We start from the raw sequence: 16,671 nt of genomic DNA on the forward strand, positions 1-16,671 counted from the left end.
GTTGGTTGTAAAGTTATGGCTGATCGTGGATTGTGTTTCATTAAAGAACACCTGAAGCCCACAAATACAAAATTGCACTTTAAACCAACCGTCCATTTGATGCTAATAAAAAGTAGCAGCAGAGGCTGACATCCAAGCAGCTTTCAGCAAAGTGCACTTTCCTCCTGCTGGAGATTTTTCATGCGGGACACTAATCAATCATCTTCCTGCCCACACGTCTGTGGCCACTAATGCAACCGCAAACAGCTCCAAGGTAAATGGTAAAAATCCAGAAGATAGATGGATCTGTGTTTGTCTGAAGCAAATAGGGTAATGACTGTCTTCACACATTAGCTGGTCGAAACGTGATGGGAAGAAGGACAGAAGAGAGGTACCGGCTTCTATCGTCTATCCATTATCTGAACAGGCACACATGGATGTGTCCAACAGTGACAGGTGCCTGAGATGCACCCAGACCATCCCAATCCCAGCAGTCACATTCGCTCTGGCTCAAACAATAGCTGATGTTGCTGGGTCATTCTGAGCATTCGCCGTTTATCCGCAGTGGAATATGTGTCAGTCTCTTTGTATTAGACAAGCGTGGGAGAAGAGCCGGTCATCCTCGCCAGGTTCACACACAGCAGTGGGCTTTTTCTTTCTTTTAATCAACGCCAAACTTATTTGTAAGAATGGAATCTCTCGTTTACAGTTTTCCAAGTATTTCACACTAACAAGTTTAAATGAAGCAGACAAGTTGAGCAGCAAAGACAATACATTAGCCACGTTTTCCAACTGTAACTGAATGTTTCATCCCATTTTGTTTATGTTTTCATAGGTTTAGTGGTCTATACAACTACATAACTGAGAATTAAGTTTGAAATATGCAAACTTCAGGGTACTCCAACTGCAAACACTGTATGCTCTATTCACAGCAGATGATTAAGCAGCGGCTGTGAGCTATAAACAGACATTTACACAATACTATTAAATTCACCTGTGTTCTTCGGGGCTCCTCTCTTGTGGGTGACGAGTAGTAATATGGAGACGGCTTCCCAGACCCTGGAAAGAAAAAAAGAAAAGAAAAAAGAAGAAGAAGTGGTAAATCAGATGGTGAGGACTTAAATGGAAATACATCTCATTTCATTTCAGGGGGGGAAAAGTCTGCACATCCCCAAAGGGCAAATGTCTGTATTTAGATAGAAGAGGATCAAGAAGTGCTGTGCTATGCTGGAGAGAAATAACACCAAATAATAGAGTTGGCCAACTGCTGCTCTGTTGTTTACATAGCCCATGGGATGGGTATTTTCATTGGCACTTTATCCAACCGGCGGAATCCAGCAACTCAATTTCCACTTCCCTGTGTGGCTCGTGAATTGTGGAGGCTGTGGCACTTTCTGTTTACTCTGCCCTCCCCCCTGCTCCCGCCAACCAGCGTAGGCTGGCGAGAGCTCTCGTCTGGCTGTAGGATGTCTGGGTACCCACTCACCCACCCCCGTTTTCAAACTGGGCCGGGTAAACAATGGCCCCATTGTGGAGTGTCCATCCCTGACTGGTTGGGCCACTTTGCTGCTGCGCAGGCCGACTATAGCATGGAAAACAGCTCGGAAGTCCTCTGAATTTAAGTGCCTCTGACTGTCTCAGCTGGCAGGCTTTTTGAGGAGATGATAAGCGAGGACTGCCTTTGCGAGAAGAAGAGAGAGGCCCTGGAATCAGCTTGAAGCATTACGAGGGATAAAACAGATAATGCCCTGCACAGAGACAACCGGAGGGCTGCCTGCAGTCTGGAGCTGATAGAGGGTGTGGTTCACATAAAAGGTTTACACAGTACTCATAAGTGACTTTCAAGACACGTACCTAAATACTGTTTTTTATGAATACTGTTGTCTCCTTGGTAATTATAAAATTGCATAGTTGACTGTGCTCTCTGATAATCTCTGATGGTGTCTCTATGCTCTTTGATGCCCAGCATTGCAGGAGACGACGTGGCACTGGCAGCTGCAAAGAGAAGAAAAACACATTTCAGCGTTAAATTCCAGAGGTTTTCCTGTTTCGCTGGCTGTGTCTATTTTCACTCTGGCAATGTCTGCAGTGCGCCGAACGTACCAGGGTGATTGACCGGAGACATCTGAATGGTGCTGGTGTGGAGCGTGGGCTGGGACTTGAACCGGTCCCGTTCCAGGGTCGACACCGGTGTAAGGAAGTGGTTTTGGTTCCATCCGTCCTGAAAAAAAGAGGCACGTTAGTGGGAAACATGTGGCAAACATTACAAAGATGTTACTATTTCCCTTGGAGTTATAACTTCCCCTTGTATTGAAAACAAAAATGATATTCACTGCACATAGACAACATTAGTCTGGTCATTGTTTCAGGCTATTAATCAATTCCTGTGTCCTTACTTTTTTATAGATGGTACGCAGATCTCTGTACTGCCACAGTGTGTTCAGGACTTGAGCAGCTGCTTTAACCACCTTCATAGAGTACCTGAAAAAAGTTACACAAAATAAAAACATATACCAGGAAATCTCAATTTAACACTGATCCATTTTGCTGATCAGATGAAGGTTTGAGTTTTCGATCAAGTATCTTCTATACCACTTTATCTACAAACGGGTCACTGGGTGCACTCCACATGTCACCGGTCGATCGCAGGAACAACAGAGACACACAAACTATTTAGTTAACAATTCACCGTAAACACCAGATTTTGGATTGTGAATTGTGGGAGGACTGCATAGTGACTTATATTAGGTGATATATATTTAGAAGCAACTTATTTAGAAGATATACTAGCACATACTATCTGGGACCACTAGATGGCACTGTATGAAGCATGAACTATCTTGGCCAGAACTAACTTTGCTCTTCTTAACACAGAATTCACAAAATTGTTCTTTCTAGCAGACTATCTATTAACCCATACTCGTATTGCATTTACCTGAATATAACTCACACTTTTTTGGTAGTCGTTTCACTGATCATGATACATTTGAAGAAGTGACTTCCATACCATCTGTTACCACTAGATGTCACTCTATGACAACAGAATGCTGCTGCAGTACAGAATTCAAAGATACGCAGAGCAGAAAACAGAAACAAAGCTACAGAAAGAGTCTTTGGAGTGGCTGAGAGATTTGTAAGGGACTGGAGAGAAGCAACTAAACTGTTACATTGATGCAAACAAAGAAGGCCACTTAAGTATATTAAGGCAAGACGGTAAGATCTGGTGGAGCTTTTCTGTTTTGTGGAGTATGTGTTCTTCAGTTTTTTAGTTTACTGTGGAGCTTTTTCTTTGGGTGAAATCTAACAATTACTGTCAAATAGGGGATTCGTGGATTTTTTTTAGTGGTACTATGGCAGCATTCTGTTGTCATACACTGACATCTAGTGGTCTCAGATGGTATTACTGGTATATTTTGACTTGAGCATCAATGATGATAATAATTATTAGAATTATAGGAATACCAGAAATAGATTATTTGCACTTCGTTACTCAGCACACATCCAAAGCTTCAAATATAGGAGAATAGATTGATTAAAATACAGGAAAACTTATGCTATCCCTTGAAGTTCAACACCATTAGAGTTTTACGGAGTGACATTACACTGGTAATAAACTGCATTGTAAAGATCAGTGGACAGTGCGACTGATGGAAGATAGTGTCCTCAGTGTGTGTTAACCTGGAACATTACTGAATATATAGCAGGCTAGAAATAGCCTCTGTACCATCATTCCACAGGGACGTAAAACCTCAATGCACACCAAACCACCTTCCCTGCGGCTACAGCTTCTCCTTGTACAAGTATTTAAATGGGTGGGTGTGTGTGTGTGTGTGTGTGTGTGTGTGTGTGTTTGTTCTTGTTCTTCTGCACTCGTGGGGACATCAAAGAGATTGCACACAGACCCAGGAGGACTGAAGAGTGGCGACAAACATTCACATGAGAGACATCATTAAATTCCGAGCTGATGACATGTCAATGGGTCTAACTTGCCTGAGGGTTAAGGTTAGGCACATTGTTTTTTACAGCTGATATAGAGCAGGCCTGCAGGAAATGAATGTTAAAGCAACATCCCCAGAAGGCATGGAAACATAATATGTGTGTTGTGCGGTCCAGTTCATCCACACAAGAGAGAACAACAACCCAGTTTGTGCTAAGTAATGGATACTCATGTGATGGTGGGGGAACTAAAAAATGTAATCAGGAAAATCCCATTAGGATAATCTGGTTTTTAGGTGAAGACTTATTTTAAGGTTAGACTAAGGTTGAGGTTAAGATAAGGTCAACCTCATGTAAGTAGCAGTGATGGCTGAGTTTAGAGGAAGTCTGCAGGAAATGCAAGTGAATGGAATGTCCACTGACCAATGCCTGGAACAGGCTGCTGAAGCTCTGCTACCAGGCCGACGTGACAGTTTGGGAAAGTCAGGTGTGCATCTGAGTGTGTGCTACACAAAGAGACCGGACAAATACTTGCTGCTGTAACACACCTGTCCCCTCTGCCCTTGGTCATGTTGACCAGCTTCTCGATGCCGCCCGTGTCGGCCAGGGCCTTGGCGTTCTCCATGTTTTTGCTGGTGACCTCATGCAGGGTGCAACAGATGGCTGCCACCGTCTCGTCTGACAGCAGGTTGGTGTTTCCCCCGGGGAGACGGTTGACCAGGTCCCTCATAGCGTACTTCCCTAAATGGGCGGAGGGTGAGGTGAGACCGGCAAGTAACTCAATATGATACACTTGACAGCAAGTTCGTCAGAAGTCTATGCAGAAAGAGGCCTGGGAGCCGCACATCGCAGCATTTGGTGCATTTTTTATTGTTTACGGGTTAAATAATTTATAAGCAAATGTCTTCTATTGTGCCCTGAACTACATTCTAAACTCTCGACATCACAGTGCATACATTCATTTGGTTTAGCCTGCAGTGCAGTATGCAGTTTGCCCAAATGACATTGCGTTATCATTGCAAGGGCACTGTGGAGAGCGAGAAACCTTTTCAAAAAGGATTGTTTCCCTATCTCTCCCCCAGCACGGCAGCACAGCTAAATACTTGCAGCATAAACACACAGACACACAGACATAAAACTAAAAGCACCTTAAACAATCACTGAAACTCCTTTTCCCCTCAGTGGCATTGCCCCTGCATTGCTAGAACTGAAACTCCTCATTAATTCTACAAAAAGAGCACATTTTTCTGGTAAATGTTTTATGACACAGAAAAGTGCTGGAAAAGGGACGGGGTGTAAAATAGCTGGTCAGTAATGCCTTTGGTTTAATGCGGAAAACAGTTTTTAAACACACTTTTTTTAACAATGATCATATTGTCAACAGTAAAATTAAATAATACATGCATGTTGTTTTAACAACTTTCTAAAGATTGTTCCTGCACCTCCTTACTCAGCACTTTTGTGTGTTTTAACACCAATATCTGTGTCCAGACTAAGCCCATTTACATAATTGCTGCATAGAACCCCCCCCCCCCCCCCCCCCGCCCAATAAAAACAACAATAAAACTGCATGAAATGTAATTTCAGCTGAGCTGAGATGCTACTCGAACATGCACATGTTTGACAGTGAGGCTTCCGACCTATAAGCTCCTTGTTCCTGACATCCAGTGCCATGTTTCTCAGTGCAGTGGCCACCGAACACACCACCCTGTCGTTATCCATCCGCAGCAGCTCCACCAGGATGGGCAGTCCTTTCTCCTTACGCACCGCTGCACGGATGTACGCTGCAAACTGTACACACAGACAGGCATTAATACTTCAAGAGGGTCTCGATGGCATGCGGGAGAAGCGGCCGGTGTTCTGCACATGTGCCTCCGAGTGTAAAGCTGACATCAGCGTCGACTGACACAGAGGAGCTGCTAAATCCTTTTTATCCAGCTGAATGGATGCTTTGTCTCCCAGGTTTTAGCAGAATATATAAAGTCCAAAGAAAATGGCTGTATTTGGGAGTTTTGCGTGGTTCTGTACCTTCCAGTTGCCGGCTGACAGGTTCTGAAGCGACCCGGCTGCACCCTCCAGAGTAGCAGGATTTGAGCTCTCAGCCAGGAGTGTCAAGTAAGGCTTAACCACCGACGGGTGCCACAGCATCTCGGCCCCCTTGGGAGACTTGGAGAAGCCGGGGATGGGCCCCACACCGTCCCACTGAACAAACAACCACAGGTTTATTAGTCAAATTGTGACTTAACATAATGATATAACAAAAACATACAATGCGGTTTTCTTTGTATAAACTGAAAAGAAAATCTAGTGAAATAGCAGTGCTTTTTGCCCTGCATGTTGAGCAAACATTGACTTTTTGATTATTTTTCCAGTGCGATAACCACCAAGCTTTCAAACACACCGTATCTTCCGGCAAGCTGTTTTTTTTCTTTTTCTTCTTTCTGCCCCAGCAGCTGGAGTCCACCTCTTTACTGGGCGATTCTCCGCCCAGTAGGCCGTCCAGCTCCTGCCCCCCTATCTGTCGGGAGGGCGTCATCTCCAGCTCCAGGCGATACGACAGGTTCCTCAGAGTGCAAATACAATTCTCCACAATCTGTCAGACACATGAAGAAAAGAAGTTTGGGTGTGCAGTTACAGTGGCGGTTCATTGAATCACCATGACAAAAGCCACAGTACAATAAACTCTGCACGCCGCCGTCCCTACAGCCAATGTTTGGGAGACTGGCCATCTATTCGCGGAGCGACATTGATATCAATTAGATATAGAACCCTGGGGTTTCTGGCAAGAGAAGATATCTGGACCAAAGAAAATGGATTTGATTCTATAATGCTCAGAGAATGTCAATGAGCACATGTGTTAGGAGTTCTAGTTCTCAAGGGAGAAGATCTTCACATTACAGATTGCTCTTTTGACGAGTTATCAAATTTCTAATGCACAGGTTTGGTCCAGGAATGACACAGGGCAGCGGGATTGTGACAGCAGTAGATTCTAAGTTCAGGGCCTTTCAGTGTGGCGTTTGCATGTTTTCACTGACTGTGCATGAGTTTTCTCAATTGACTACAAATTTTTTCCAACAGTCCAAAGACTATCTCGTTCGGATGACTGATCTCTAATTGCTCGTAGGAATGAGTGTGAGAGAGAGATTGATAGTCTCTGTGTTAGCCCTGTAATAAACTTACTACTTGTCCAGATTGGCTCCAGCTTCCTGAGTTTTATAAAGTTAAAATTCCCTCGGGAGATGACCTCTAGATTACGGAAAGTTTGCTTGACTTTTTTAATGCCATTTTCAATGCACATATTTGTGCTTAGAAGATATGACTATATCTGAAATGGAAACATTATGCAGTTATGGTTTGTACAATGATGTATTAGACCCACATCAGTGGGGATTTTGTTAACTATTGAGGAAGTGGAAAAAGTGGAAATGTCGAAAAGAGACTTTCACACACAAGTTTGGAAGTTTGACGTTTTGGCTTTGTACCTAAAATGAAGTATGAAAAAAATACATTCTCAAGTGTTTATTTTGGGTAACAAAGCTGCGAGTGTCCTTTACACACAAACAGTGAAATTGACTGAAACGGGGACAGGCAGGATTTTCCCCACAGTCTCTTATCATGGGGCTGCATGTTCTCCTCTTTGGCTCTGAGTGTGTGTGTGTGTGTGTGTGTGTGTGTGTGTGTGTGTGTGTGTGTGTGTGTGTGTGTGTGTGTGTGTGTGTGTGTGTGTGTGTGTGTGTGTGCATACCTTGCTGTCAAAGTCAGAGGTGTTTACACAGGCTTTGATGACGTACAGCAGTGAGTCAATCAGACCTTCACAGGTGCGCATCTGTTTTCTGGCCTCCTCACCAGCTGAACTCAGGTTCCTTTTTTTGAAAGCCCCACACACACACACACACACACACACACACACACACACACACACACACACACACACACACACACACACACACACACACACACACACACACACACACACACACACACACACACACACACACACACACACACACACACACACACCAAGGCATTTGATTTGGGACTTTCCTCAACAAACAAATGAACACACACAAACATAATGACAGCAGTGTGTGTGTGTGTGTGTGTGTGTGTGTGTCCCTTTTGAGCCTGTGATGTTGGTTTTGTCATCCCCATACACCATCCATAATACATGAGATGAGAGTGTGTGTGTGGTCTGACTGAGGTAATTACAATACTTTGCTGAGTAAATAGGGGAACTAGCAACCATGTGCAGGAATGTATGCATGGCATGCAGAAGTACTCGGCTCGACGAGCTGTCAGCAATTAAAGGCTAAGCTTAGCATGCTGCACAACGTCTTCAAAGGAAGAAGCCCCAGGAGAGACGCAGGCAGGATCATTACATCATCTTTGCCTGTAATAGCCTACGAAATGATGAAGTCTTTGTAAGTAAAACAAGGCAGGACAGAATTACAGGTACTGGAAGTGTAAATGAAAATTTAAACATCACAAGGAAACACATCCTGACACTGTTTCCTGGATGAATCTATGAAACACTGCTCTATGATTGGTTGTGTTTATGTCGACAGTGGGTCACTCGAGCATAACATTTTCGTCATCGTATGACGTACCTCAAAAATATACATTTCAGCTTCATTTGGTGGTTCTGAAATTGACCAGAGATGTGCACCTGAGTGTGTCTGTGTCTCTGGATTTGCCCTGTGACTTTTCCAGGATGTATCCTGCCTTCGCCCAGTGACAGCTGGGATCATGTCCAGTGTTTCTGGCTTGGATGGATGAATGGCTAAACGGACAACATGAATATAACTGGAGCAGAGCCAAAGTATGACCTCATCCCAAAAGACATGTAATACCATCAGACGTCCACCGTGGGGTGCTAGTGCCAAGTGTGAGCATCAGGTGGTTTACCTCAGGCAGCCTGTGGTATTCCTCAGCACCAGGGAGGAGTGAAACTTCAGCTTGTGGTCGTCGTCGAAGGTGGAGCTGCTCCATCCAGAGTGAGGGATGATCACAGTGTTGGTCAGAGTGGTTAAAGCGTCCCGGATGATTGTCATCTTGACGGCGTCGCACGACGACAGGTTCCACAGCACCCCTGAGGAGACAGAAAGCATCTCTGAGAAGAGTGCAAGCAAACCTCCAGTTATGTCAGCTGTCATGTGTGGTTAGGGCAACATGGACAGAGACGCAGCTCAAGCTTTTAATAACTCAGTAGGTGGGGATGTGTCCATGGACACATCAGGACAACCAGGCAAACAAGAGAGATGTAGAACATGAGTTTATACATATATATATAAAAAATAAAAAATCTGAGAGGAAACCACAGCTCTGGCATCAAAGTATCAGACATTTAGCATGCACAAGCAAAAGCACAATCTCCTCTGGGCAGGGATTATTTGTTTGAAATGAAAAATAAAATAAGCGGATGGGGCGGGGCGCCATATGGCATCAGCTCTGTTATTTGAAATTAAATATAAATAATATAAAGGCTTCACATATTACACTATCTTTCCACTCAATTCAAATATAGTTTTGGTAACCGCTGATAATCGTGCACAGTCCTGGCATCCTTTGATGCAACATCTGTCAGGGATTAGCCAGCATGTAGCATGCTCTTTTAATTAGATGGCTCTTGTTGCTTGGCTGATACGATGATACAGACCCACTTCGGCGGGACATGGGGTAACCTTGCAGGAGGGTAATGCTGCATGCGCTGGAGGCTGTAAATACTCGAGGCTAAAAACATAGGAAATGTTCACTAAAGAAAAAGTGACTGCTGCCACAGCAAAACCACAAGGCACATGTGCAGTATGGCCCGTGTGTCAGTGGTCCAAGTGATTGCTTCATGATTCACACACAGTGCTTACCTCTGCTTTTGTTGTTTAATTCAACAACTTGCACACCTCAGCTCAGATACACAGCATGACCTAAAGACCCATGTATGGTATTAGGTTGAGCCTTGCCTGTGCTCGTATACATGTTTTCTCTCACACATAGACAGCTCATTGAGGTCCAAAATAATGATAGGCTTTCCTGACTTCTGTCTCCACCTCACTGTTGATTTTCTCTCAGTACGCCGTTCCCATTCACTCTAATTGAAGCAGTGGAGACGATAACAGTCTGTAATATGGCCCAGGAGCCCATTTCTGGATGTGCGGCTGCCAAAATGCTACACAGCCTGGCACGCAGTATATACGCCTCTGCCAGTCATTCAATCAACAATTTCACTCACGATTATCTTCACTAATGCAAAATCAATGTCATTTAAAACCCATTAAAATCCTTTAACTTTTATAATTTGATTTATAACTTTTATCAGATAAATACGTCAGGACAAAGCTGCAAATTGTGGCACATTTTCAGCACGGTTTCCCCTTTTTCAGCTTGTTGAGAGTGAATGTAAATGTATATGCCAACATCACGGGATCGGGGGGATGAGGGTATAGTGTCCACCTCAGTCCCTCTTATATCCACAAGGTGATGGAGACGATAAATAATGGGCAGATGTCCAGTCCATCACAGGGCAAACACAGAGGGCAATACAACCGTGCACAGGGAGAACATGCAAACTGAAACAGACTTGAACCAGAGAAATTCTTGCTGAGGCGAGATGTCGAACCGCTACACCACTGCTTGGCCCTTCCATTTCAGCCAGCGGGGTGAAATGTGATCAAACTTCTGCAGTGATCGGCCTGCGCTGCTTGTGCCAGCACATTCCGGACTGTGTTTACCTTTCTCAGGGGAGACACAAAGATGGGCTGTGAAACAGGAGCACTAATGCACTGATAGCGCCGTCACGCCCGCTGACCAGTGTCTCCATTCCTTTTAACTCTAAAAACTACTCAATCCGCAACAAAAACAACAACAGCTCCCGACCTATCCCAACAAGATGCTCCACAAACATCAATTTGTAGAAATTAATGCTCTCTGCAGGATTTCAGACCGGTCCTGTGGCGGCAGCACGCCAGAAAAATCAACAGCAGAATTTACTGAGGTGTGACTGACAACGCTGTCAGTGGAGCAACACCAGCAGCAATACCCATAAGTCATATCTGACAGTCAGATGGAGCAGACCTGAGTGTGCGTGTGCGTGTGCGTGTGCGTGTGTGTGTGTGTGTGTGTGTGTGTGTGTGTGTGTGTGTGTGTGTGTGTGTGTGTGTGTGTGTGTGTGTGTGCGTGCGTGTGTCTGTGTGTGCATACAGAGAGTGCGCTCGTGCAAACATGGGGCTAAACCTCGTTCTATGCTCTGTGACTCGCTCTCTGCCGCCTTTGCCGGGCTTTAAAACATTGACCCAAGGTAAACATCGTTGTGACACCGAAGCCAATAATTTATCCGGAGAGCAGAGGAGCAGGTAGCGGGGAGGTGGACGCGGGGATTTCTACAGAATGTGGCAGCTGCTGAACCACTGATACAGAAACTATTTGAACTGAATACGCAAGGTCTGCAGTCATGATTTAGATTGGATTTAGCTATGAAGACATACAGTTTATGCTCCTCAACTGACTCCCAGCATGTGCCACATCTGTAGATAATAAATTGCACAATAGTTTATTATTTTTTTTTTTTCTTCCAATATCCAAATTCAATTCTAAGTATTCTAATGGTATCGTGTAGACATCTGGACATTTTGGGTTCAAAAGTAATTAAAACTTGGGGGAAAAAAATCAGGATGATCAGGATATAACAATAAAATATTATAGTAGTACATATTTTTATATCTAATGACACTTTAAAAGTGTTCTGGTCCTTGTGTGAAGAGAAAAACAAGGTGGATCCTTCTCTGGACATGTGGAGTGACTGTGACTGTGACTGATCTGGGACGCCTGCGACTGCACCTATGAGGCCATCGTGTCTTAACCCACCGGCCAGCGAGTCATTAACTTTGTCTGGAGTGGTAGCAGTGCCTGGCTCGGCAGCATCTTTTCCTTCGAGACGATGCCGATTACTCAAAAACGGCCCAGTTTATTAACCTGTCAATTTTAAGGAGTTAAACTAGAAAACTGTCAATGCTGCATCGACCAGCCCTCAGAGGGGGCAGCCTGGTGAGCACTTTGGTGGGCGTTTTTCACATTTTCTCCCTCACGGTGTGGAAGACAGTGTATTAGTGCTGATGGGTACAACTGGATTCATTTTTGATCAAAATACTTTTCTCATTTTCCATCTGATCAAAAGGTCATTAACCTTCTCCAATCATTCTCCTTCGGAAAACAAACACGGCATTTCATGCCAATACTTGGAAAAGGCGAGTTTATGAGGTGATGCATTCCAGTTGATCTCACAGCAAATTTAAAGCTTACTTTTCAAAAGTAGTGTTGGTTTGATAATGCGCAAAACAACAACAACAACAACAACAACAACAACAACAACAACAACAACAACAACAACTCAGATATTAGATTTTTCAAGTTACTGTTTGTAAAATTGTGTTTTTGTCTCTTATCACACTGTGATTGAGTTGTAACAAACCTCGGCAGCTATTGAGAAGCCGTTAAAATTCTAATGCACTGATGTGTGTGTTTAAAGTGTGTTTGAGAAGTGAATTCAGGCGTCTCTGACCTGGGAGCTGACGACAGAGCGGCAGACTTTGCCTTTTGATCTCTGGGGCCATCTGAGGACAGATCAACAACCACACCAGCTGCTGGCAGATGAGGCAGGTAAGCCAATAAGATCGCATTCAGACTCCTTCAACAACATGACCCCTGACCAGAAGCTGGGGTGGGCTATTGTCCTGCGCAGACCCCCGATGAGGCTGAGACGACACCTGGACTACTTCATGGAGCTGAGACGGAGCCACTAACACACTGGGAGGCCGAGACAACTGGTGGACTGACCTTTGACAGAGCCGCTTAAGGAGGAGTAGTAACTTTAATGATAAATTCTGCACACATGAAGCTTTGTGGGTGACATGAGGAAGGGCGCGTGAGTGAATGATTGCTGCCTGTTCAGCTCAAGCCTACAGTGTGAGAAGCTCTTGTCGCCCGCAAGAAAGCTCTTTACGTGGATTGTGCACATTAGCTGTAATTATCAGAGGTGATGCAGTAATGCTGACCTTTTCAAAACGCTCCCCATGCTGGGATCTGCACCACCAATTACCCACGGCGAACTCACCGACTAGTGGATGAAAGGGAAATTCTGTGCTCACAGTAACGATAGTAACTGATTGTGGCGGCAAAAGCTTTTAAAGCCTTTTGAAAATGTAAAAATTGAAGAAGACATTAATTTTTTGGGAATGTCCCCATGTGGTTGAACAGAAGCAGAATTACATGCAGAGGTCAATTGTGCTCTTGTAAAATTTGCATATTTTTCTGTTCTTTGGTATGTTGTATACAACATGCACGGCATAAAAAGCATACAAAGCACAGTATATACAAACATATATACATATGCACAGCATATACAAAGCGCAGCAGACACATTTAAGTCAAAAGGGAAAACAATCACAAACCAAACAATGCTAAAAATATTTTTGGGTTGTGCTCATACTCTGGTCACATTGTCTTACATCAAGAGACAACCGGGCTGAAACCCTAGAACATGTAAAACTGGGAGATGGAGTCCAGCACAAACAGCTGACTCAGGCACCCGGGAGCCAAACATCTTGGCTTGCTTGTTTCTGTAGTGCTCCATCCTGATCCGAAACAACTCCGATTGTTACCCTGTTAGCTCCAACAACGCACACATATGCTGCAAATAGTCGAATGCAGAGAGAATGAGACCAAGAAACAGAAAGGCAGGGATGGTTGTCCTCAACCGAAGAAGATGTTAAATCTCTAACAAAAGAAATAGAATGCTTGAAGAAGGAAATCTCACAAACGTGAGTAACGACAGCAGCAGCAGCATCTAGAAGAAAGCCCTTCCTGACTCAGTTCCATTCATAATGTTGTGGTGGACCGCAGTGAGCAGTTCCATTGTTTATTCAAAGCATCTCGATTCACACCTCAACTTCAGGAGCAATTCTCGATGGTTAACCATAGCATGGAGCGCCAAACCATGTTAGCATTCATGAGTTACAGTATGGCACAGTAACCATCTCCACTATAACCCCCCCGCCCCCGCCACTCCCCCAAGGTCCAGGTTGGACAGGTAAATAATTCATCAACGTCTATACAAACGGCGTAATGTTCCCATCCTGCTTTAAGCACACAGCTGCTTGCTGTGATGTGAGCTGAACCAGAACAGTGAAAAACATTGGGGCTGAAATAGTCTCGCTCGTTCTATCACCCAAAAAAGATAAAAGTAGCTTGGTAACTCAGAAATTCAAATAATTAGATGGGAGCTAGATCGTCAAAAGTAAGAAAAATAAATACTGAGGTCGGATTTTGGAAATGTTGCTAGTTTTGTGATCAAATGCATCCACTTGATAGAATTATAGTATTCTCATGGCTAAGGCAGCTCCACAAAAACCAACAGATAGATGGCAAACAACGCTGCCATCCCCATTTAGAAAACACAGTGATGAAATTGTGTTTGTAAAGTCAATAATGTCACTTCCACACACATTCTGTAGACAGCTAATGAGGGTATTACAGAGTGTATCATTAAGAAAAACTCATAGAGTCTTATAGATGCACAGAGGCTGTTGTGTTGAGTGATATCACATCATGTTTTTTAGAGATATTCAAAACTTCTATCTTTGCCCAGTTTTAAAATTTTTCAAGTGACTCACGAATGCACCAAAACTTGCAGCATGAGATGTAAGTGTGTTTATTTTAATAAGGCTTAAAATGATGCACACCCAAGTCTATTTTCACTATGTGGAGAACTATAACAGCCTTGAAGGCGCTTCGTCAACACTGTGTGAATCGTCTCTTTAATATGCAAGAACTCAATCGGGCGCACAGAGAAAGCGCTCACATGACCAACCTGTGACGAGCTCCCGCACTTCTGCATCCACGGTCTTTCTCAGCAGGCGGAGCAGAGCCGGGATGCCTCCTGCGTTCCTGACTGCCACCTTGTTCTCGTCCATAGCTTTGCCGTAGACAAGGTTCCTCAGAGCTCCACAAGAGTTCTTCTGGACCTCGATGACTTTGTGGTCCAGTAGATCCACCAGGTGTTTAATTCCTCCCAGTCGACACACCTGTGGACAGGACAGATGAGCGCACCGACCTATTATCACATGGGAAATGGTTTGCACTACCAATGGTATTTTCTTTTCTCATCTTATACATTGTGCCCAACAAATGCATGCATTTATTCATGTGACGCGAAAATGTACACACACAAAACATGAATTATTTGGGAAAGTGATGCTAATCTATGACGACGGAAAGCGCCTTAACCACGGGAGATAGAAAATGGAATTTACATTTTCCTCTGGAGCACAGAAAAAAGCCTATGCTGAAAAAAAAAAAAAGCTCTATCAAAACAAGTGCTACCTTTTTTTTTTATTGCATAGAATGAACCATTTGTGATATACTGACATTTGGCACCTGGAAATACAAAAACCTCCTCTTCTTGTACGATGTCCTATTTCTCTTTCATTGCTTTTCCATCAAAAAGTAACGTCTTTCAACAAAATGCATTATGTCGGAAAGGACAAGTTTGACCTTTAATGTCTGAAGGAAAAAAAAAAGCAATAGATGCCTGAGTTAAAATACTGTGGGAAGGGAAAGATTTCATAATACAAGGAACTTGTTCAATTTTCACCCGTTTCGCTCACTATACCGGTGCAGAGTGACAACTTGTACTAGTTTCAGCCGGTCTGTCGGGACATTTGCTACGGCTAAAGTTTCTGTGGAATATGTTCTGGGATTTATTTTTCAATACATTACACGTGTTAATGAATGAATGCTTAAAGCAGCTGTATCCAATTCTAGACCAAGAGGGTCATACTTCTCCAGGTGGAGACAGTTGCTCACACTTGTGGTGTTTCAATGCAATTATTGGGATGGATTCTTACCACCTAACGATTGGCCTATAAAATCTGTTAACAAGTCCAAACAGCAACAGGAGTTACACTGTTCTGCACGTCTATTACAACAAACTGCACGGACATGGAGCTTGTAACGTCCATCACATCCCGTGTTTTGGTCCAGCTTACAGACGTTCAACACTTCTGCACACTTTAACTGCACTACAATTTATTCTCAAATGCCTCCAGATCTACTTTTTCCAAACTATTTCTGTGTACTTGCTGTGTGCCAGAGTGCAAATGGTAACATTCACACTTCTAAAATGGACCATATTAGTGCAGAAAAAGCACCAGGCCTTGTTTTGCTCGGGCTTGAACGTGACAAATGCTTGGGTCAGCATTCGGTTCAGCCTCATAATGATCCACTAGTTCGTGTGTGTTGGACCAGAGAATCATGAAGAACCGTGGCCGTGCAGCACCAGGATTGGTTAACACTGGTTTAAATGACATGAAATGACTTGAGGTAATAAGGTTACACCCTTAGAAACATTTAGCTTCAGCCTTTTCCTTTGTCGGTTACAGAGCGTGTCAAATTTTCTGGGGGTGAGAGAATGTTTAGCGCAAGCATGTACAATAATTCTTTGTAAGCTGAATGCGCACAATTCAAGTGTTGTGCTGCGGATTGTAACCTAAACGAACCATTCATTCGTTTGTTCGTTCCTTCTATTTCTTTGATATCACAAAAGAAAAAGTTGGCGCTTGTTATTTTCGAGTATAAAAGCTATGCAGCTGCCACAATGCAGAGAAATATTAAGAGAATTTTAGACCTTGATTTTTAATGCCTGCACATTTTTAATCTTCAAACTATGGTTTGGTGTATTGGTAATAGCACCATTTTCTGTGGTGCAAC

General features: G+C 43.6%; 1 protein-coding gene across 8 annotated transcripts in view; it reads right to left on the reverse strand.

Annotated features, from left to right (window-relative positions):
• Positions 1–16,671, reverse strand: part of pkp4 (plakophilin 4) — a 98,317-nt gene that overhangs the window by 1,514 nt on the left and 80,132 nt on the right. For all 8 annotated transcript variants that reach the window (XM_080478603.1, XM_080478601.1, XM_080478602.1 and 5 more), the window contains 11 exons: positions 14,774–14,987; positions 8,821–9,004; positions 7,661–7,778; positions 6,317–6,508; positions 5,944–6,117; positions 5,556–5,706; positions 4,464–4,656; positions 2,376–2,460; positions 2,083–2,200; positions 1,834–1,974; positions 974–1,038 (listed from right to left, as the gene is read on the reverse strand). In XM_080478603.1, coding sequence (XP_080334729.1) covers positions 974–1,038; positions 1,834–1,974; positions 2,083–2,200; positions 2,376–2,460; positions 4,464–4,656; positions 5,556–5,706; positions 5,944–6,117; positions 6,317–6,508; positions 7,661–7,778; positions 8,821–9,004; positions 14,774–14,987 — 1,635 coding nt within the window. The remainder of the gene's footprint in view (positions 1–973; positions 1,039–1,833; positions 1,975–2,082; positions 2,201–2,375; positions 2,461–4,463; positions 4,657–5,555; positions 5,707–5,943; positions 6,118–6,316; positions 6,509–7,660; positions 7,779–8,820; positions 9,005–14,773; positions 14,988–16,671) is intronic.

The sequence above is a fragment of the Lipophrys pholis genome (assembly GCF_963383615.2).
Source record: "Lipophrys pholis genome assembly, chromosome: 13".
Lineage (NCBI taxonomy): Eukaryota > Metazoa > Chordata > Actinopteri > Blenniiformes > Blenniidae > Lipophrys > Lipophrys pholis.